Source organism: Symsagittifera roscoffensis, chromosome 9, assembly GCF_963678635.1.
Source record: "Symsagittifera roscoffensis chromosome 9, txSymRosc1.1, whole genome shotgun sequence".
NCBI lineage: Eukaryota > Metazoa > Xenacoelomorpha > Acoela > Convolutidae > Symsagittifera > Symsagittifera roscoffensis.
In genome coordinates, this window is record NC_087070.1 from 51723007 (window position 1) to 51744459 (window position 21453).

The 21453-nt window shown below is 36.0% G+C and overlaps 2 protein-coding genes across 4 annotated transcripts in view; one reads left to right on the top strand and one right to left on the bottom strand.

Annotated features, from left to right (window-relative positions):
- The window catches only part of LOC134854663 (uncharacterized), a 275825-nt gene extending 265357 nt beyond the window's left edge, over positions 1 to 10468 (bottom strand). Inside the window, exon 1 of the mRNA XM_063871011.1 lies at positions 10459 to 10468. The gene's annotated coding sequence lies outside the window, so the exon portion shown is untranslated. The remainder of the gene's footprint in view (positions 1 to 10458) is intronic.
- On the top strand, positions 3657 to 17966 carry LOC134854664 (zinc finger and SCAN domain-containing protein 10-like). 3 transcript variants are annotated; one of them, XM_063871012.1, is made up of 6 exons: positions 3657 to 4330; positions 5226 to 6529; positions 7253 to 7979; positions 8192 to 8648; positions 9328 to 9518; positions 17251 to 17966. In XM_063871012.1, the coding sequence occupies exons 2-6, from the start codon at positions 6362 to 6364 to the stop codon at positions 17880 to 17882; spliced, it is 2175 nt and encodes a 724-aa protein (XP_063727082.1). In that variant the 5' UTR covers positions 3657 to 4330; positions 5226 to 6361; the 3' UTR covers positions 17883 to 17966. The 3 variants fall into 3 exon arrangements, with proteins under 3 accessions (XP_063727082.1, XP_063727083.1, XP_063727084.1); XM_063871013.1 differs by having other exon boundaries at positions 6256 to 6529; XM_063871014.1 differs by lacking the exon at positions 5226 to 6529.
- Positions 17967 to 21453: the final 3487 nt, after the last annotated feature.

The window sequence follows — 21453 nt, forward strand, 5'->3', positions numbered from 1 at the left end:
TGTGAGGATGCTGGATTTCAGCTGAAACAAAAAAGTAAGACAAAAATTTCCAAATGTTACCTGTAGAACTACACTGTACAAACTTAAATTAAATCTGAAAAAAAAATACAATACTTCAAGCGCAATCAAAATCCAGAAACTCTAAAGAGCCTTTTCTTTTCAGTTTAATAAATAACCCAAATTAAACTTCATGCAGAGAATTTACTAGAAAAATAGTGAACATTGCTAAAAAAAAAGTCTCAGATTAGTAACTGATGGCGAATGATTTTTTTCTGCATGAACACCCGAGAACTGACAACTGTAAAAACCAAAATAACATTATCATCTCGGTAAACAGAGACATTAATATTTGATCGTTTTTTGAATATTTAAAAAGTATCATCAAGAAAATATGTAATAATTAAATTGAGATTATGCATATGCGAAAAAAAAAGTTAAGACTAATGATAGCTAAGAAAACAACATTGGGTGTGATTAATTTCGTGAGTGAGAATGCTGGATATCAGCGTGAAACCTAACAATACGGCAAAAATTGTGAAAAGATAGCACTAGTACTAAAAAGTAAAAAAAAAGATTTAACCTGAGCGTACATTACACAGAGCGCTGTCAAAAACCTGTCCTAACCAAAAGTTAATCTTTAATTTGGTATTTAACCTAGGATCATGGTATTCAACTGAGGATCATATCAAACATTTAATTTTTGGGAGAGTTTACCAATTAATAACTAACCTAGCTTGAATATAGGAACCAATTTAGAAGTTTGATGATGGTGAACGAGCTTTCATGCGTGAACACCAGAGAAAAGACGGGGGTAAAAACAACAACTTTTATCACAACATTCATCAATTTCGTCAGAACAAAACACAAACGATTTAAGCTGCCAAGAAGATTTTCTCATCTACATAGAATGCTTAGAGATAACTTAAGTCATAGATACTTGAGAAAGCAACACGGAGAAAAGAAAACAATTAAAACCACACATGAACATCGCCAGCAAAAGCAAATAAAAAAAATTACCTTTGAGAGCGTTGACAACGAATGACATTAAGCATCACCGATGGTTATTTTTCAAGAGAATTTCAGGAGCCTGATTTGTTGTTTGGTTTTTGTTTTGACAACACAATATTTCTGAGCTCGCTTAAAATTGTCATTTTAATACATAAATATAGAAAAGCAAACTCGAACCTTCCACTTTTTTACCAATTTCCATTTTGCTTGTACTCGGCAAATTTTTAAAACGATTAATCTCCAACAAGTTTATAGCTTTTGCCTTTCTGCAAAATACTTTACATCAAAATCTGTTCAGTTTTAGGCGAAAATGAAAAATAGATGACACTATTGCTTTTCTAGTAGAAAAAAATCAAAATTGTTGGGACAGCCCGGCTCTTAAAGCTCAGTGTAGTTCCTTTGACTTAGGAAAAACATTCGAGACTGAAAGAACCAGTGCATGATATTCTCAATTCAGATTCATTAGTTGTAAACAGTATGTATGCATCAACAGTTTCAAATTGTACAGGGCCCAAATTTAAAACCATTAACTTTCCTTCTAAATAATCGTGTTATACAAAAAAGTAATGAAAACTACACAGATGTTTTAACTATGCCGATATTGAAGCTGTTAAAACTCCGCATGAAAAGATAGTTTTGATAATAAACTTTGGAATTCTACTCACAGGCAAAAAATGGAGACAAAAAAACTGGACTTGAACTTAGTTAAAACCAAAACAGTCAGAATAACTGAACAGAATGAGATTGAACAATTTCTCAATATATAGGAACAATGAAGACCTTTAATGAATAGTGGTTTTCAAATATCTGGGTTTTTTCTCAATACAAAATTGGAAATCGAAGATCACATTGAAATTGTTAATGGGAAGTTAATAAATAACGCAGAATCATCTATCGCTTGCGCAAGATTCTCAATCAACAGCAGCTGAGTGAGTTTACGATAAATACTTGAACCAGTTTTTCAATAAAATAAGTGTCGACTTCCAAAACCAGCATGGACTGTATTGATTTTTATAGAAAAAGATTAAGTAGAGTCCTAATTATCAAAAAAGATATTTGAATCACTATGTTAATTGCAAGAATAGATGAAAACGCAGAATCTAAAATAATTTCAGTTATACGAACTGGTTAAACTTCTCTGCAAAAAATGTCGCGTTGATTATGAACCTGTGACTGTTAGGAAACTGATCATTTTGATGAAATCTTCAAATTGATAAGCCTTCATCTTCAAATTTTCAAAAAAGTCATAGAAAATTAGTGATTGACTCCACAAAAAATATGATAAGTCTTTGATTGTTACTTGATCTCAAAATAATTACAATTGGCACACATTTTCTAAAAATTTTTTGAAATAAGTTGCAAAATGACACGAAATCAGAAATCAAATAAATAATTTTCTTCATAGGTTTCTAGAGACTCTTATAAATGGAAATAATGAGCTGATAAATTTAATATTTTGAGTTTTTCTCATAATTTTGATTAAGTTGGCCAAGTTTTCAACGAAGCAAAATACTTGTCGAAAAATTTCTAAGTCGAGTATCGTTAAGTATTTTTACCGGTAGTACTAACCCATCATCTCTAATTAAAACTTACTTTTTTGCGCTCAGAGACGTCTAAAAACAGGCTTAATTTGTCGAATGACGATCGCTCAGACTGGGTTCTAGAATGATAATTTTACAAATAATTAATGTTATGATTGTGGTTCTATTTAGGATATAATTTTAAATATTTTTTATTTTTAATGAGAAAACTGCAAAAAAAAACGAAAAAAAAAAAAAATCTTTCCATGTGTTTTTTCGAGTGGTTTGAAATTATGACCTTAAGCAAAATTTTCTGAGCTTTTTTAAGAACAAACGGCGAGATTCTGTCTTTTTTGCTATCATCCATCATGTATGTCCGGTTGGAACAACTTCTTGATGTTTCAGGATATCAACTTTTGCATTGTTGCTAAGCTGAATGCAGTTTAAAACTAATGCATGATAAATAGTGCATATGGCTACTTTTTTCTGGTGATTGATTGAGAGAAAAAGAGAAACCAGAAATGTTGAAGGCAGGCGACTGACGAGTCAGTTGGCCGAGCCTTTCCGGTGCCACCAAAAAAGAAACAGATTTTTTTTTTCAAAAAATAATCAATTTGAGATGCAATATAGCGTATTAAAGAAAAGAGATCTAATGTTATTGGGCTTAAAACTGTGTGCGTAAAATGTTTTCAGACGTATAACGTAGTTTTTTTGTTTTCGGCTGAACGAGCTTTCGTGAACAGAAAAGTGACCACGCCAAAATACAATATTGTTGGTTCAGAGCAAGAAATAGTGTGTTTAGCTTCAGAGCATATTTGCAGCTCGTGTTGGATTGATTGATTGACGCCTCAATCATACCACGCCTGTCAATCAAAGTACACCGCCCTCTTATGGCATGTGGCGAACCAAAAACCACTCAAGTCAAAAACTGATCTACAAATCTACCGGTCAGCTAGCCTAACGACCTAGACTCGAATTCTCTGAATCTACATGTCATTTTCCTAAGAATATGACTCATTCCTTTTTTTTCAATACCAAATCGAAGCGTATAATTTAGCTAAAGAAAAGCAAACATTGAGAAATGCTTACGGCCATGACGATCTGTCGGCTCATACAGCAAGGGAAACATTTAATAGAAGGCTGTCCACGTGAAGAAGAATAAAATATTGTTGAGATTACAAGAGAGGAGCTAAAATGTGATTGACGGGCATGGTCTTCATATGGATCTGCTATCAGTGTGGGGGCGTCGTCTTCTACCAACAAAACCACAACAGACTGTACCAATTGCATACATTTGTATTTTTACCATTAAAATGATCAACAAAGTTCAATGCTCGTACTATATGCGAAAACGATGAGAAGATATGAAAAAAAAATTAGTCATTAAAATCTCCCTGGTAAAGTGTCATATTACAAATGCCAATCAAACTTAGCCGATGATGTTTCAGACACAATATATACGGCTCACCTATGTATATCATCATATCATTTTTCAACGTTTTCTGACTTAGTTATTCGCTAATAAACCAGTAGAACCAATTACAACATCTATCACTAGAAGTTCAAAATTGACGCAAAGGCTAATCTGATGATTAATATTTATTAACAGTACTAATAAGTTATTTTCTGGCTGTTACATATTCGTGAGTGAGCCTGCAGTGTATAATTTAAATTCAAGACTAAAAAAAACCCAAAAAAGTAACCTTAGAAACTACAAGCCCCCCGCCTATTACAGCAAATCTCTGAAAATTGATTACATTTTAGTTGTTTAGTCATTTGAGAGCTTTCAACGGAGTTTGAAGGTAAGAAAGAGTATTTCTATTTCGAAACTTTCAAAAAAGATTGATTCGTATTGGCTAAGTCCTTGTCGATGAATGGTAAAATGGTTACGTAGCAGTATTTAGACAACCGCGTTTTCAGACTCGCCAAAGCAGACAAATGCTGTATTAACCAATCAGAATCGAGACAAGGAAGAAATTACTAAATAACAATTATTTACTCATCTCGATTCTGATTGGTTAATATAGTATTTGTCTGCTTACTGACGAGTATGAATACGCGGTTGTCTAAATACAGACCGCACGCCGGTAAAATGTAAGCCTATACGATTGAGCGATTCCATGAATATTTTCTTTTGCATGCAAGCACTTATCTTTTTGGTGTTTTTTTGCGTGCAGGACTTTAAATTTTTTGGCCATACTTTTGGATCCTGCTTACTATACACCGCCCACCTCGTTTCGTTACAAGCTACAAAAGGGGGTTCGTTACAAGCTACAAAATAGCTGAAAATTTAGTTACTTTAAATTTAGTTACTTGAAAGATTTTCTAGTATCTGAATACTTTCCAGGAGTCAGTTTTACCCAAAACTAAACATTGATATGCAAGATAGCTAATGGTTTTCCTTGATTGTTCTTATTGGGGCAGGGAGGGATTCAGAATTCCGTTCCATCCATGCGTATGTTCAACAAATCGCAAATCGTTCAACTTCCATAGGCTAAAATATTAGCCAATCGGACGATTTCTAAAACGTAATATTCGTTTTTATTAGCTAGCTAGCTTGGGAATTAGGGACAAAAATACTGCGAATCAAATTATATAAATATATTACAAATTTTATTCAAACTTGAATCGGTTTAATATTTTTCATTCGAACCTGTTTGTGTTTTCCTATTTAAAAAGTTTTGATTTAAAAAAAAGTCAGGCAAATCAGAAGTTTCAGTTATTTCGAGAATTTATTATTGAACCTTCTATTTGTTTTATTTGAACGGTCCAACAACTTTCCTGAAATTGGGATTTGAGAAAATCAAAAACTTTTGTTCTTGTTTCAACTTTCGAACCATTCCCAGGAATGATTGATGATTTGGTTTGTTTTTGATTTCATGACTAAATTATGAGTATATGGACAGTTAATGATAAATGACATTTATCTAGTCTGACAAAATTACAATTCCCTCGAACCCTAAAAAACTCGTTCAATCAATCAAAAATACTATTAATGCTACTCTGACTATCCCTCCCTTTTCCTTAACACCCCTATCCCCCCTCCTCGCTTTGATTCAAAGTCAGTATACAATTCCCAGTCACTCTTCCCTGTCTTTTATTTCCTTTCTCCGTCCCAAATCAATCATTCAGCCGTTGCCTGTCCATTTTTGACAGTGAATAGCCTAATCTCCCATTTTGTACCCTAAACTCCCACCCTCCCCTTATATAATACCCATAATACCCAATGATGCGACGGATACGGATGCTTGCATCAGCAACAAATAATACACAACATACATATTACTAGGATGCTTCTAGTTCCATAAGCATACCGTACAAGAAAATTCTGCAGCCTATTTTTTACCTATAGGCGTCTTAGGTCATCTAGTGTTTAATCCGCCTTTCCCACCCTTCCTTAATTTTTTCTCTTTCCCCTCCCTTTTTGCTCTGCTATTCTATTCCCCTGTCCTTTACCTGTCACTCAATCATTCATTCATTTTCCCCTCCCGTCAATCCAATAGCCAGTCCGCCACGCCACGCCACACTCCGGATTTATTACTATCGCCACAAATTCCAAATTAATAGACACACAAGTAGAAAAAAAAACTACCGACTTTGACCTAAATCAGTCGTGTTTACTGAAAAAAAAATTGTGTTTAAATCAATTCAAAAATTTATCCATTTGTTTGTTCATCTCTCGTGTTTTAAAATCCGATTGGAAAATAATCGAGAAATTTGAAATTAGCCTTTAAATTTCGTAATTTTACTCTGCGATTTTTGTAGCTTTAGTTAGCTTTTACCACGCTTATTGTTAAAATAGTATTATTATCAATTGTTGTCGCTTGTTGGAAATGTTCTCGCCGGCAGGAGCAGCGGCGCTTGCTTCCCTCGCCTCTTTCCCCCAGGTGTACGGGGGTAACTCGGGTGCAGTACTGAAACAGCAGATTGACCAATGTGTTGGTCAGAAATCAATATTTTCTTATCAAAATCAGTTTCCAGGCTCAGCCAAACCCTCAATGGTAAACTATACTTTGAATAACACCGGGGTCGAGATCCGTGATTTGGGTCCAGACTTTTGAAGTCGGGTCGCGTGTCTTTCTGGTACAAAAATTGCAATAGATCTCGGGACACTGGGCAGCAAAATTTTTCTCCTTACTTCATATTTTGCTTGAAACAAAAATATTAGTCGGGTTCGGCAACATCCGAATAAGTTTTCGGCTAATTTTTGGGATCCTCTTAAATCAGATCTATAATGCTGCCTGCTCCTTTGTTTGCCAACATTTGAAGTTCAATGTTGCTGAAATTTGTTGAATTACTTGCAATACAGTTTCAAAGTAATTTACATTTTTGAAGGGTACAAGTATGATAGTTGAGTCCCTGAAGGATTTATTTTGTGCTTAAAATGTTCGGAAACAGGTTTAGAGTTTGTTTGATTGTGTTTTTGAAATTTTCTCAAAAATTGCGGGACCCATTTTTCATTCTTGCTTTTGTCAGGGACCCAACTATCATACTTCATACTTATACCTTTTGAAAATATCTCGATGAATATAACTTTTATCGATAATCAAAAATTTAATCTTTTGTCGATAATATTTTGTTAAATATTTCAATAATCGGAAATTCCAATTTCCGTTTCCGCTTTAACACTTTTTATCAAAAAATATCCCCCTTAACATACGCTGTCTTCAAAGTTCATTGTAGTTTTTGACATCTGCACTAAACTCTGCTTTTTCGCCGTTTAGATGTGTTCACCTAATATGGAACAGCCCCCCGCTCTCTCTCCATTTTGGGGGGACGAAGAAATTCTTCTGGCACTCAGTTTGAAGAATGGAACCTTCCGTTGCATTCAGTGTCGTCGCAATGTCGATTCGCACCTCAATTCTGTGCGACCTAACTCTGCCCCTTTTTCTCCCCACAACAGCATATCATGCGGAAACTGCCTGAAACTAAAGGCCTTCAACCCCCCTACCACCAACAACAATTCAATAGGGAAAGAACCATTTGTGCCCAGTCAACAGCATAATCAGACACAGGCTGCTAAGCAAAAAGTTGCTGTCGAATCAATTTTAACCTCACAATACGCGTCTGAAAAACATCAACCCAGCATAAATGATCATCATGTTGATTTTTTGAACAACGCCTACTCGTTATACAACTCGGCTAACTTCGTGAACCCGAATTTGCTGGCGTTTTTGGGGAGTTATCCGTCATTGGCAGCGAGCATGTTTATGAACACGGCTAGACATTCCCAACATCTATCTTTGGACCCTACAGAAATCAACAATCTCACGCCGCCCCTGTCTCAAGTGAATAATCTACAGAGCTCTGGTTTCAGTTCGCCCTTAGATTTCACTCGCAAAGCGGCCTCAAACGACTTGGAACCGACAGCTGAAGCAAGCCGAGTCACGAAGAGTAACATGTCGGGATCCCAACATCCACCGATGCCAAAATTGATACCCGTAAAACAAGGTAAGCTTCGATTTGTCAAAAAAAAATTGTTTGAGGTCCTATTTTTTGTAGGTGAAGTCCTTTCTACCATGTTTTGTTTGTGAGGTCCTAAAGTCAGTGAACGTTCGACTCTGGGCGGATTTAGGGTGAATAGATTTTTTCCGAACCTCCTCGATAAAAACTTGGATCCGGCTCTGATTCGTGTTATAGTTTAACTTATGGCGTCGTTTCAGAAAAGGAGAAATCAAAATCATTTCACTCGCCTAATTTGCATAATATATCTTCGCTCATATCGCCCGCCTATTCGGACCATCAGGAAAACAAAAGTGACCCCGGCAGAAACGATTCCTCCGAAAACAACAAATGGCCCCTCAAAATTGAAATTGAGATGCCGAACAAACAGAAGTTGAAAAACAATCAGTTTTCAATGAAAAAAGAAACAAAACTAGATGATGATGAAATCAGTGTAAACGATAATAGCCAATCAAAATCAAGCTCGAGTGACGATGTAGAGTTCTCGTTAAAACGAGGATCCGAAGATGACGTAACGATAGACGATGAGTTTTCTGACCAATCAGCGAAGCGCAGAATGCTAGCCAATCAGGTGAAAGTATCCTCGTCCCCAAGTGAGAGCAGTGAGGGGTTGTCGCCTGCCCGGAGCCCAAGCAGTGTTCTTTCGTCACCCCTCGAGTGAGTTTTATCGCCTAGAAGTCTCTCACTTTAGTCTTAATTTATCACCCCTCCCTTTGTTTTTGACAATAGTGGCAAACCTGTTAAAATAGGCTAGTGTTTCGGCAAGGGGAAGACTCACAAAGCATTTATTGGAATGTGCCAATTAGTGTATTTTTCGATGGTCTTTACAACACCTGTTAGAACCCATTGTGTTCACGTCAATTTCCTATACTGACAATGTCAATTGTGGAATTTCACTCTTCGCTTTGTCATTTGAACAAAAACAGGCGACTTCATAAAGTCAGTGAAACGTGTGTGTGTTTTTGTTGCTTTGTGTTATGTGCAGACAGGCATCTAGGATTGTTTTGTTCCCTCTGCTCCTAAACTGCTCTCTGTTTTTGTCAGAAAAAAAATCTGTTCTTTAAAGAAACATTCTTTCTGCTGCCTTTGAACTTCTGATTTTAGATTATCCGGGACCAGGATAAGGAATGAAGTTAGCAAAAAATGGCTTCTTTTGCCGTTTACTTATAACAAAATGACTTTAAGCGACCTCCCCTAATTTGATTAAGGGTAGTGACGATGTGATGTATGAACGTTGCCGGGGTTTGATGACAGAACCAGATAAAATATATTTTTTGTTTGACAATTTTTTAAACAATTTAGCGTATTCAAACTGAGTTCTTTTATCATGTTTCAGTGCCGGATCAGGGGGTTCAGCGATGTCCTCGGGGGGCGGTGGGGGAATAGTGGTGGAGGAGGTGGAGGTGACCACTGCCAGTGGGGCGAAGAGGGTGCGAAAAGTGTTCCACTGCAATTTCCACCCCACCCAATGCAACAAGACATACACTAAGAGTTCACACCTCAAGGCACATCTACGCACTCATACAGGTAATTTTACCTATAATTCTAATATTTCAAAGAGTTATTGGCCAACGAGGAAAAGAGCCCAAAGATCTTGTTAACTATTTTCTACCCTATTGCAAGGGGGGGATTCGTTTTAAGGTACAAAATTCACATATGCTTAACCATTGAATTAGTTCGTTATAGCTTTATAGGGGTGGCAATTTTTTACTGGGTACCATAGGGGAAGAAATAGTTAACAAGATCCGAACCCAAGAATCAACGAGTATCCGTGAGGAAAAGAATCAACATACGGAAAATGTTCTGGTAGCCGCTGTTTTTCTCTGACAAATTATTTTTATTGTAGAAAAAGAATTGTTCCGAATATACCCAGTCTCTCTTTGTAATTTAATTTACAAATAGTGGTGAGAAACTTATGTGGCTTCAGTTTTCATCCGATTTTTTTTTGTTTTAATTTTTAATAATGTTTTTTTTTCTGGCGGCCTAAAAAACTCATTGATAATTTTGAAAATATTGAGCGAAATTTTATTTTAATTCATAGAAACGTCCTGTTGTTTGATTTTATTGTTTTTTGCAGTTAGTTAAACTATCGCTGTAATAGTTTCCTTTCCGCTCATGGTATTTCTATTGGCGTTGCAAATTATCTCGAGGCGTGGCTTCAAAGCACTTCTTAATTTAATTTGGGAGGGGAACTAGTACTATTAAGTACACTCGGGCGTAAGTTGTTTAGGTTAGAGATTATTGTTTTCCAGTATGCCTTCATTTTATTACCTGATAACTTGTCATATCTAGCGCCCGGCAACCTCTTAAACCGCGCCCTTTTCTAGTTGGTCGACAGCCCTGAATTTGATATCAATACGAATTCTATCTACTCGAATAGTTTTCTGAGTCTGATATGCCTCAATGCAAAACACAGCCGAATGCGTGACTTGATTTTTACTTGAAACGTTAAATAAGAAAATACATGATTTAATAAGACGTCCCACCCAAAATCATTTCTAGTCGCAGTTCTAGAAGCAAACGCGAAGTTTCAGTTTTCTATGTAGCGTCTGACAACCGACCATGTAGTGTTTGTGTAGGCGGGGTGGGGGGGGGGGTCTGTCTGCGCGAGGGGGAGGAGGTGGTGGAATTCTAAATTTGAGTGGGGTATGAAATGGGGTAGTAAAGAGGTGATCTATATTTGTTGAGTTAATTTCGGCGTTAGTGGGTAGGCTATGACCCTTTGAGAGGGTGTAAATTGGCATTAGGGTAGCGTGATGAGTAGTATGGTGGTAGTGTGATTATGAAGTGAGGGGTAGAGCTAGGGAGAAAAAAAAGAGAGGGAGTTACAGGCGTCAGTCATGGAATGAGTGATTGAAACAGGGCGGAGCATTGATTGATTGAAGGCAGGGTGTTTTTCTGGGGGAGGGGACATCCATTTTTCGTATATTCCATTAAGTATAATTTTTAGGCAATTTAGCTAACACATTTGTTCAAATTTTAGTATCAAGTATTTTAATTAAGAGCTGGGACGGAATAAAATTCGAAAAGTATGCGTACTGACACAGTGAAAAAATTATAATTAGTGAGATGTATACGTAATAGTACGTCTCATTTCTTAGGATTGTCACTGGGCGTTTGGTGTACAACCAAACGAGTAGAGTCATTTTGGATAGGGAGTATTGGAAAAAGAAAACTCTTTAAAAAATTAACTCTTCCTGAACGACCATCAAGTATATAAAACTCCACAATTAAATTATACATTTTTAAACCAATTTTGCAATTTTTTGTTGTTCAAGAAAAGTATGAATGAACAAACAGCAAGTAAGAATAAACCGCAACACGTGCTGTTGGCTTATGTTGATTTGTTAGCCCAAATTCCAAAATTAGACTTGAGGGTATTTGCTTATGTTTTGATAATGCCTCCTTCTTAGCTGAATAAGACTGCGGGCATTACGCCCTACTTGTAACATGACAGCTGAAGTGACATTTCTTCGTGACAGTCTCTGCGCGTGAACGAATTAGATTGAGTGAATATGAAGGAAAGGGGTAATCCTTGTTGTTATTATAGTTGGGAAAGGCAGGGACCAAAAAGGGAAGGGCGCTACTACTTATAGCCATAGCTATAAGGTATGCATTGTTTGCATGACGCGCTCCCTCGATACGAGTATGGGAGTTGTTTCAGAGGGTAGAGTAAGGGTACGAGTGGTCCGATAAAACGAACAAAAAGGGGGTGGGCAAAAAGAGCGAGCGGCTAAAGGGAAATTAAAACGAAAATAGAGGCTCAGGACCTTAGAGAAAAGATTGGGCAGTTGTTTATTTGTGTTCACTGATTGATTGACTGGTGCCTGACTCAAAAGAAGGGTGAAACTGTGATTAGACTGTCCGTTAGGAAGACTTTTACTGCTAAACAGGCGCGGTGGGGTGAGAAGGAACAAGGGAAGAAGGGCGGGGGGGGAATCGTAAAATTTTTCAAGCTAGATTGTTTAAAAGTTGGGCGGAGATAAGCTTTCAATTGGCTACAAACGACATAACTTATTTGAAACTTCTATGTCATAAAATCTACGTTTTATGTAAACAGGATTTATTGGCCGATTTGAAGGCTAAATTATCATTATCTTCTAGAGTCAAATCATTGTTTATGATTAAAGTAAGCCCATTTTACCTCTAATAATATCAGGGTACTGTTTTGAATGGGGCAAAAAAGCGGCAGTTGTCACATTTTGTCAGTAAATTTGTATAAGTATGGTTGTTATACTGTATTCTGACATGGAGAGAATGATTGATGGGAAGTAATGGTTAGTTATTAGTTATGATTAGCTAGAGATAATTGTAGGCTGGCAGCAAAAGTTGACAGTTTGACAGGTGACAGCAGGGGGCCATGTTGATTATGATTAGATCCCCTCTAGCACTATTACACACTACCCTGCCCCTTTCCTCTTAATCCCCTTGACAAGCCCAAATGCCCTCTGACTTGCCCTTTTTTCTTTTCACCCGTGGCCGTAACCATTCGCTAAACATACTGTGAAATGAAATTCTGAAATTCTTATGTTCAGCTTACGAAGCACATGCTAAAATCAAATCATTTATAAACATAGCCTAATATATATATATATTATCTACTTATTTTTTCTTGAACTCTTAGCGTTGCGCGGGGTATATTTTTGGCTATTAAAAAAATCAGATTTTCATGACAAAAATTGGCGTGTTTGGTCCCTTGTCACGATTTAGCTAATTTTTTGGCTTACATTAAATTGACTTCAAATGTTGAGTTTTCAGAAATTAAGTAGAAGTGTGTTTTGCAACCATTTCGCATTTTCATCTCTTTCCCCGGTGGAAATTTTTCTCTTTTCTTTTGGAAAGTGAATCCGTCCATCTAAATTTATTCATCCATCATGTGTGCCTGTCAATCAGGAGTGAAGTGAGGGAACGAGGGAAGGTAACGCCCCCGCCTTCGAGTAGAAGGGGAATGGGAATTGACATTTGAGCAGGGCGGGATCAGCGGCGTCAGTAGGGAATGCATTTTTAATGCAATGCCAGGCAGTTAGCAGAAAAGTAAAATAGCCAGAACGCTTTTATATGGAACGGTTGTTTAAACATTAACTCAAAATTAAAAAAACAATCAGTAGAGAACGTTTAAAAAAATTTATGACTGTGACTGATAAAAAATTGAATCAAAAAAATTTGAAAAAAAAACAAATTCGAGTTAAAAGTTTTTGAAAAAATATTAAAATTAAATATAAAGTTAATATTCGCTGAAAATAAAGTAAGATGCAGCCTCTAAACTAGTTGGAAACTTCTGCTCTTAGACCGGCCTGCTCGAAGGAATGGTATACGTGTGGACTGGTGGCGTTTAGAGTGTAGGAGGTATGTAATGTAGTTTTGCTCCAGTCCATGGTGATGGTGACTTGTGATTGAGAGGGGCGGAATGAAGGATGGTTGCTTTGATTGACAGCAAGCTATTCCCCCTCCCCTACCCCTTCTGGCCCGGCTGACTATTGGTCTGTAGAGGTTGGATGTTATGATGTGATCCATTATTTTTGTTGTGACTATTGACTGTATGCAGTGGTATGCTGTAAGTGGCAACTGATAGGCTTGAGGCGGGGGGGGGGGGGGGGGGGTGGGGTTGAGGGCTAAAGGAATTAGGAATTGATATTATACACATTGAATTGAAAATTATGGGTGGAGACGATCGGCAAATGTCATGCATCAATGAGACATCGTTCTTGAAAAGTTTACGATGCCAGGCGAAAAACTAACTGTTCATGGTTTTATTCGAAAATAATGGATTTGGACCAAGTTAACATCGACCAGAATGTTTACTTGATCCCGTGGGTCAATTTCAACAATTATCAGATCGTTTTGGATGCAAAACACAGAATCTAGAATGAGATCGAAATTGTTAAAATGTCTTCCGAAAAAAGTTTGTATTATCTTTAACCTTATTTTGATCGTTTTTCACTTCTTGTTTTTTTTTCTCGATTTTTGTTCAAAAAAGGAGTTTGGATTATTTTATTTTTTTTAGGAATATATAGTACCAACTCAAAGCTATAATCGATTGAGAATGAGCACATGGCTAGATCATGCAAAGTAAATGTTATGTTTTTGTTGACATGTGTCAATTTCAAAGGCACCACGTTGCACTTATTTATCAGGGTGGGTCCAAGAAGTCTACCATCTAATGTCTTGTAGCCGCTAAGAAATGTTTGCTTAGAACAAGGGGACGGCTGTTACTTTCGTAGGGGAGGGGAGGGTAAATTTCTCTTGGAAGGGTGTTATGGTGTAAAATGAGAAAAGGGGTGGAATATATGTTTGCAGTTATATTCCGATATTCAACTTTAAGCTCCGTTATCTAAACTGACAGACGTCGTTAGAGCGTGAACACGATTGATTGCCAGCTTGTCAACTGCAATGAACACGAGAAAACAGTTCTCAAGATAAAATGCATTTGCGTTTTAATAACTTTAAAATTTGAAGACGAAAAAGGGATAGAAAAACATGAAATTTGAGAACCAAATGTGTACAATCAGGTGTGAGACATTTTTTCTGAATTCTTACCGCAAGTAATTCACTTTTCTTTGAAATCATCTATTATTCTAGCATATGATACTTAATTCGATCACTTGGGTAGAAAAATCATAATCTCAGGTTATGATGATGATTGACAAGTGACAAATATTGTAAGACTGTAAGACAGTTGTTCGCGCCCATTTATTTTAAGTCGCCCGCCGAACATACACCCTCTGGAGGCGAAAACAAAAAAAGAGAAAAATTGCCATAATATCCACATAAACTATGTACCCAGCCCATAAATACATGCAATAATATCATTACCAGTTATCTTATGTTATGCAAATCTCAAAATTGATTTTCCTAATCGCCTCTGTTAACACCCACCTCTCTTCCCCCCCCCCCATTTTCCAAAACCCTGCCCTTTTTAATTTCACATTGCATTGTGGACTATTTTATGCCCTTCTTCGACTAATAACACTTAGCTTCGAAGTAGCAGTTAATAAATAAATAACTAGCAATGCTATAGTACACCCCCGCAGCTAGTTGGGGACTAACAAAACAACTTCTCCAACTTGTGATCTGCCAATCAATGTCAAAGTGTCAAAATCCAGTCCCTGTGCCACCACCCACTCACTCTCCCGTGCCACCCATAGCCCCCAACACCCCTTTATGACCAACAAACAACCCAACATGACTAACTGCCACTGTTAAGTGGAAGTCAACGACTTTTGGTCGACAAAAAGTCACAGTGATAATTTTATTATAAAAAAAATCTATTTGCAAACAATTTTTTTTAATTATCAAGTGTCTTTTGGATTGAGCGCGAAATATGGGCGGTTTTAAATTAGCGCGTTTCCGTTTTCAAAGCTGTAAAGATTTTTTCACTTCATTTTTTTGGCTTGACATTTTAAAGAAACTTTTTAGTCACACCTCAATATGGAATTTCCAATTCTCTGACGCTATTGGACTTGCCAGAAGGTTTTTCCAGGCGCCAAAAATCTGCCAACAGACTAAGATATCAATATTTAATAAAAAATTTCGGGAGCAAAGTGTGATAAAACTGTTTAAAAAACGGAAAAGCTTTAAAAAAAATCTGTGTAATTTTGCTACATACAAGAAGGAATAAATTTATAAGCATTGCTGCAGATTGTCAGTCAAACTTCGTGGCAAAAAGCAATATTTGATATCCCATTTGTTAAATTTAGAGCACACCCATTTACGCATACATGCTCAACAGACAGATGTCCAAATATGAGAAAAATGGAAAGTGCCGAAAATGGCATTTCCGAGATTAAAATTTAATTGAGAGGCATTCCTCTCAACACTTGCATAACGTCATTTGCCTCGCTGTTTCAACATATGTTTCATTTCCGCTTCGTTCCACAACCTAAAAAGGAAGTCAAAATCAACAAACTTCGCATTTTCGGTCGTTTAGGGGGGCAAACACAAAAGTTTTATTGCCAAAAGGGAGTTTAACAATTCTAGTTTTTTGCTTAGATTTTGGTAACCCATGTTTTGAGAGAAAGTAAAAAATGCAAAATAATATATAGTTTTCCCCAAATAAGGCCCCAAATGTAGTTTTCAATTGTAGCAGTCTCAGTCAGCAATAGTAGCCCAGCCCCAATTAATTTCACTTCTATGTCGAACGGATCTCTCCATTTTTGTGCCAAGAGGGTGGTTTTCTAAGCTGACCCTCCTAAGTCATTCTACAAGATCGCCCAAAATATTTTCATGTCAAAGTTGCCGTGTAAATTAAAGAGCCCGGGGCGTTTAATTAGTGAAAAGAAGTAATTTAGATCCAGATCTTCTGTCGCTGTAGCCCTAGAAACAGTGTTAAATTTTATTGACCCCCGTCCGAGCTAATTCTTCAAAAGAAACCAGGCAAAGTCGGTGACGCAATCAATTTAAGCTTCAAAGAATCCTCTTTTTAATTAGATTTCATTAACACGTTCGAAGACTTGATTTGAATCCCCTACTTATAAGAAGGCGAAATTGAATTACAAGCTGGTAAAAAACGCTTCCTTGGACTGCATATGGAACAAGTTTTGGATGATTTTATTGTTCCGACTATTTTCGAATAAAATGACCGAATGTTTTTGCTCGGGGTGGTACTTATTCCTCAAACAAACTTCAATTTTATAACTAGTAATTTTTGATAGAACTTTTCTATATCATTCGAAAGGTATTGTTGCCCTGAGCTCAAATTTATAAAACTTTTTTATCTGGGATCATTTTTCGTTAAGTTCTGGGATTTAAAAGATTGCCAATTTGGTACAATTAACGCGCGATCTATTTCGTGCTATTGACTTCTTTGTCCTCTACATAGCGTGTGGAGGAATGGTTTCGGGAAAAAAATGTTTTATTTTGGGAAGTTTAATCAATTTTAGCAGCGAACACTATTCGATAGGGCTAAAAAGTCATTCGCAACCTTCAAAGTTTCGCCCTCATACGAGCAGTCTTCTTAGAAAAATTAAAATCTGCCAGCGACAGAAAACGGACAAAATCACGGGTTTACTTTATTGGTCGGGTGATCCGAGGATCGAATCCTATCGCAATCCAAACAAGGTTATTTTAGAGCTCGAAAACTTTTGAAGAAAGTTTAACTAAAACCGTAAACTGTTTTTTTTTTGTATCTCACCTTTGTGGAGAAAAAAAAACAAGCTTGAGGTTTCAAAAGGAGAGGAGATCTGTATAGTTTCTGCTTAATCTTCGTCGATGGGCGTATTTTTTGAATCTCCTGCATCTAAATATTTATGTTATGTTTCAGGCGAGAAGCCCTATGTATGCTCATGGGATGGCTGCGAGTGGCGCTTCGCTCGTTCGGACGAACTCACACGACACATGAGAAAGCATACGGGTCAGAAGCCATTCGAATGCAACTACTGTAGCCGAGCATTCTCTCGCTCCGATCACTTGAATTTACATATCAGAAGACATTTCACAAGCAATGCTCCAGGCGGGTCTAACTCAAACCCTACCTCGAACCCACCAACCAGAGTAAATGGAAACTCTCCAAAAGATACGACTAATTTGTCAGAGTCAAATATAATGAATGAAAGTAACATGACATCAAACTCGATGGAAAATTACGCCACACTCGTTACCGAATTGCAAAATCAACCGACCGGAACTATTATGAGTGAGCAAAATCAAATCAGCAAATTGTTCGGGACAATACCTGTGAATAACACTTCCCTACCTGTAAACAAATTATTCGACCTAAAATCAACCAATCAGGAGCTGTCGCTCAGCCCAACACTTGACGAGATTTTGAAACAAGCTCGACAAAGGTTTGCGGCTGAAACTTCCGAGGGAGATTCAGATCGGAACTCTAAATTGTCGGAAAGAATGTCAGTCATTCAGAGCCTAGCTGCTATAAGTTCGCCTCAAATCAATTAAACTACTAAATTACTTCTCAAACGTCCTTCATTCAAAATATCAACTTAGAATGTAAACCATTTTGTTAAATTTACGTAATTACACGACCAGTTTGAAATTAAAACATTTTTTCTCACAGTTTTTAAAGGGTAATTATTGTTGAGTTCATTAATGAGTTTTTTTAGTCCAAAAACCTCTATAACTGGGTTGGACTTTAAAAATTGCTTGTTTTCTTGCCGCATTGACAAAAATCGTTTCGGATTGATTTAAATTGATTTTAAATTAATCCAAATTGGTTAACAATCTACATTTTACGAACTTATAAGAATTTTAAATCAAGCTTTCTTGAAAATTTTGGATCGATTTAAGTTTCTAAAGAATCGATTTGACTCGATTTGGATGGATTATCCGACTTTCTAAAATCCATCCGAATTTCAGTTAAATCTATCCCAATCTCACCTAATTTCATTTTAAATCGATTTAAATTGATGTTTCATGAAACTTTTGGATCAATTTATCTTCCTAAAAAATCGATTTGGATGGATTTTTAGGCTCACTGAAATTGATTTTTTTTCTAACACGTCGAAAATAATGGAGCTCAAAATATGCATAGAAATCAAAGAAAATTCTTATTGTAAATCAGATTGTGGGCAAAACTCTATGTAACAAGTCAGGAAAAAGGGTCAAAATAAATCAAGTTTGAATCTCAAGAATATGCAATTAAATCATAAAAAATCATGAAAGTAAAACATTGAACATAATCAAAGAAAACGCTTTTAATTAGTTTTAGTTTCCTAAAAAAACCAAATTTAGACAAGAAAAAATGAATTTTAGTCAATTCAAAATCAAATTGGATCGTTTTTTTTATTAGCTGGGTTTTAAGATCGATTCAAATTGATTTTCAATCGACCCAAATCACTCTTTATCTTTTCTATTTATTCTTGGTATTTTTTTCATACTTAAATCAATCGAAAATTAATCGAAATAATTTTTCATACTGAAACTGATCCTAATCCATTTTTGTCAGGGTCGACGTCTGATTGACGGAAAACATGTGCAATGTTTTTATCGAGATAAATTTCAATTTTTAACTAGCAAATTTTGACCGTTTTTTTTTCAAATTATTTGTACTTTAATGATCAACTCAATGCAATAAAATCAATATTTTTAACGATGATTCTCTCCCACGATTGTCATTTTGTCAAGAAATTGTTTCATAAGGTGATTTGGCTCTTTTTACAAAAACTATTTGATAAAATTTAGGTTGCTGTTTCCGCACGAAAAGAAACAAAAAGTCTGAAATCAATGTTGTTAAAATTTGTTTAATTTCCTTATTCTGATAACAACTGTGACTGCTATTTTCTGATTTACAATTCGACCGGATAAAAAATTTGGTAATATAATTACCCGAGTGCTTTTTCTCCTGATATTTATATCCTTGGAATTTCAATTAATTGTTTTCACCAAAAGTAATAATTTTTAAAAAGTTAAAAAACAGGAAACCTGACCGCGCAAAAATTAGGCTTTGTAGGAAAGAACGTGATTGATATATATGTAATATACGAAAAATGATCAGAAATAATCAGACAAAATGGATCGAAATATGGTTACACTGGGACGACTCAAAACTTTATGATTCGATGCAGGAGCGCACTTTTTTTCGAGGGTCAAGCAAATTGATTCTGCAACCTCTCTTGAAACGCCATAAAGTCCATACTTAAGAGTAAAAATTGTTTCTGCTCACTTTTCAAAATGTTGACCAAAACTTGCGTTTAAAGTCAAAATTTATATGTATTGGCGCTGAAGGTCCTCTATATTAGGCCCCTTAAATCCGCCCCTGGTTTACAAATTCCATCAAAACTGTTCGTTGAAAAACTTCGACCAATTTTATGATCGCAGTTATCTTCAATTCCTAAATGCAAAAGCTCGATCGGAACTCTTCTGAGAAAAGTTGTTTGAGTGAGAATTGAGTTGAAAAAACTTTTAACAAAATTTGATTGAAAAAAAGTAAATAGGCTCGAAGTATAAACCAGGAGGCAGCTAGAATTTTACCGATTGCAACAACGCAATTTTGCCGACTCAAGTGTAGCGGGATTGACTGTCTCAATTCGTTAGGTACAAAACTGGTCTCTCCTAACGTCTATCTTTAAGTTTAGATATAAACGAGCTCTCGTTTCTTTTGAGAGATGCAACATTGGTCCGCCGCTTAAAATGCTGACCATTCATTCGCGCAGACCTGGCAGTTGGGAAGAACTCCAGCAGATTCCGCAATGTTTTTGAAAAATCGAAATCTAAAAAAATGGGGAATATTTTACCGTTGAGAACAACCCTCTTAGTCCTTCTAAGTAGTACAGTTGGGTAGATTCAACGCGGGGGGTTCTGAACCCTATGTATTAACATAGGGAGTCAACTATCCCGTTAGCACCCTATGTATCAAGATACGTAAACAATTTTCAATATATTAAGATAGCTAACACATTTACCATATTTTAAAATAGCAATTTTGTTTGCTTCCTTTTTTATTAATACAGCAAGGTTTAAGATTCCTAAAAATTTTGTGTTGTCAGAAACAATACATTTTGAGCTGTTAACCCAAGCGCACCGTTTAGAAAGAATGAATTGTTAAAAAATGTATGATTTACTGCATTGTATTAAAGCTTCCTACTTAATCTGTTGCAAACTTAGAGGTTCAGTTCCTATTCGATAGTAATTACTTTCCCGGTTACTTTAAAACGAGCTCACTCTTTGTTTAGTTTGTTTATAACTTGCAACTGTATGGTTAATAGTTCTGTATACTATTACAGTTGACTTATATTTCAATGCCTCATCCAATTCATGTCGATAATTTTTCATCGGTCAATTTCTTGAATGATCGATGATTCAGTCCTCTACTGCTTCTTAACTTTTGACTTTTTCGACGGTTTTCATTGACAGTTGTTTTTGTCATTTTTTTTTGTTTGGAAAAGCAGTTAGTTAAATTGAGGCTCAATATCTTTTAGTGCTGCGGTGGTTCCAAAAAATAATCTTCCATCTCTAATTTTTATATATTCCCCGATATGGTTTTTGGTAACGTTGATGTTTAAAAAAAACGTAAAAGCTGGGTTAATTTGCTTTCAGTTTGCCTGAAAATTTCAGATTGCATTGCCAATAGCCAAGTTAATATAGCTTGCAAATGTTATCTTAAGCTCAATTAGTAAAAAGATATTTCATCTGTGATCATTTTTGTAAAGTTACAGGCCTTTGAAAAAAGCCAATTTGAAATGTGTTTGATAATCAAAGTGCTATACATTCCGTACTTTCAACTTTAGTGAAAAGCAAATTTTTATGTTCAAATTTGAATTAAGGCAAGCACTTCTACCCCATTATTTCATTACATAGCGTGTAGAGGTATAAAACAGAGAAATTTTTTTTCATTTTTTTTTCATTTTTTTGTCAAATATTCAACCGAAAAAAAAAATCCGTGGACCTTTAGTGCAGTTACGATAATCAAGGCTTTGCCTTAAAATACGAGCAGTCTTTTTCTACCTCTGATATATTGCAATAGTCAACTGGCAGAAAGAAGTTTTTTTAACAGAATTTTTTTTGCAACGTG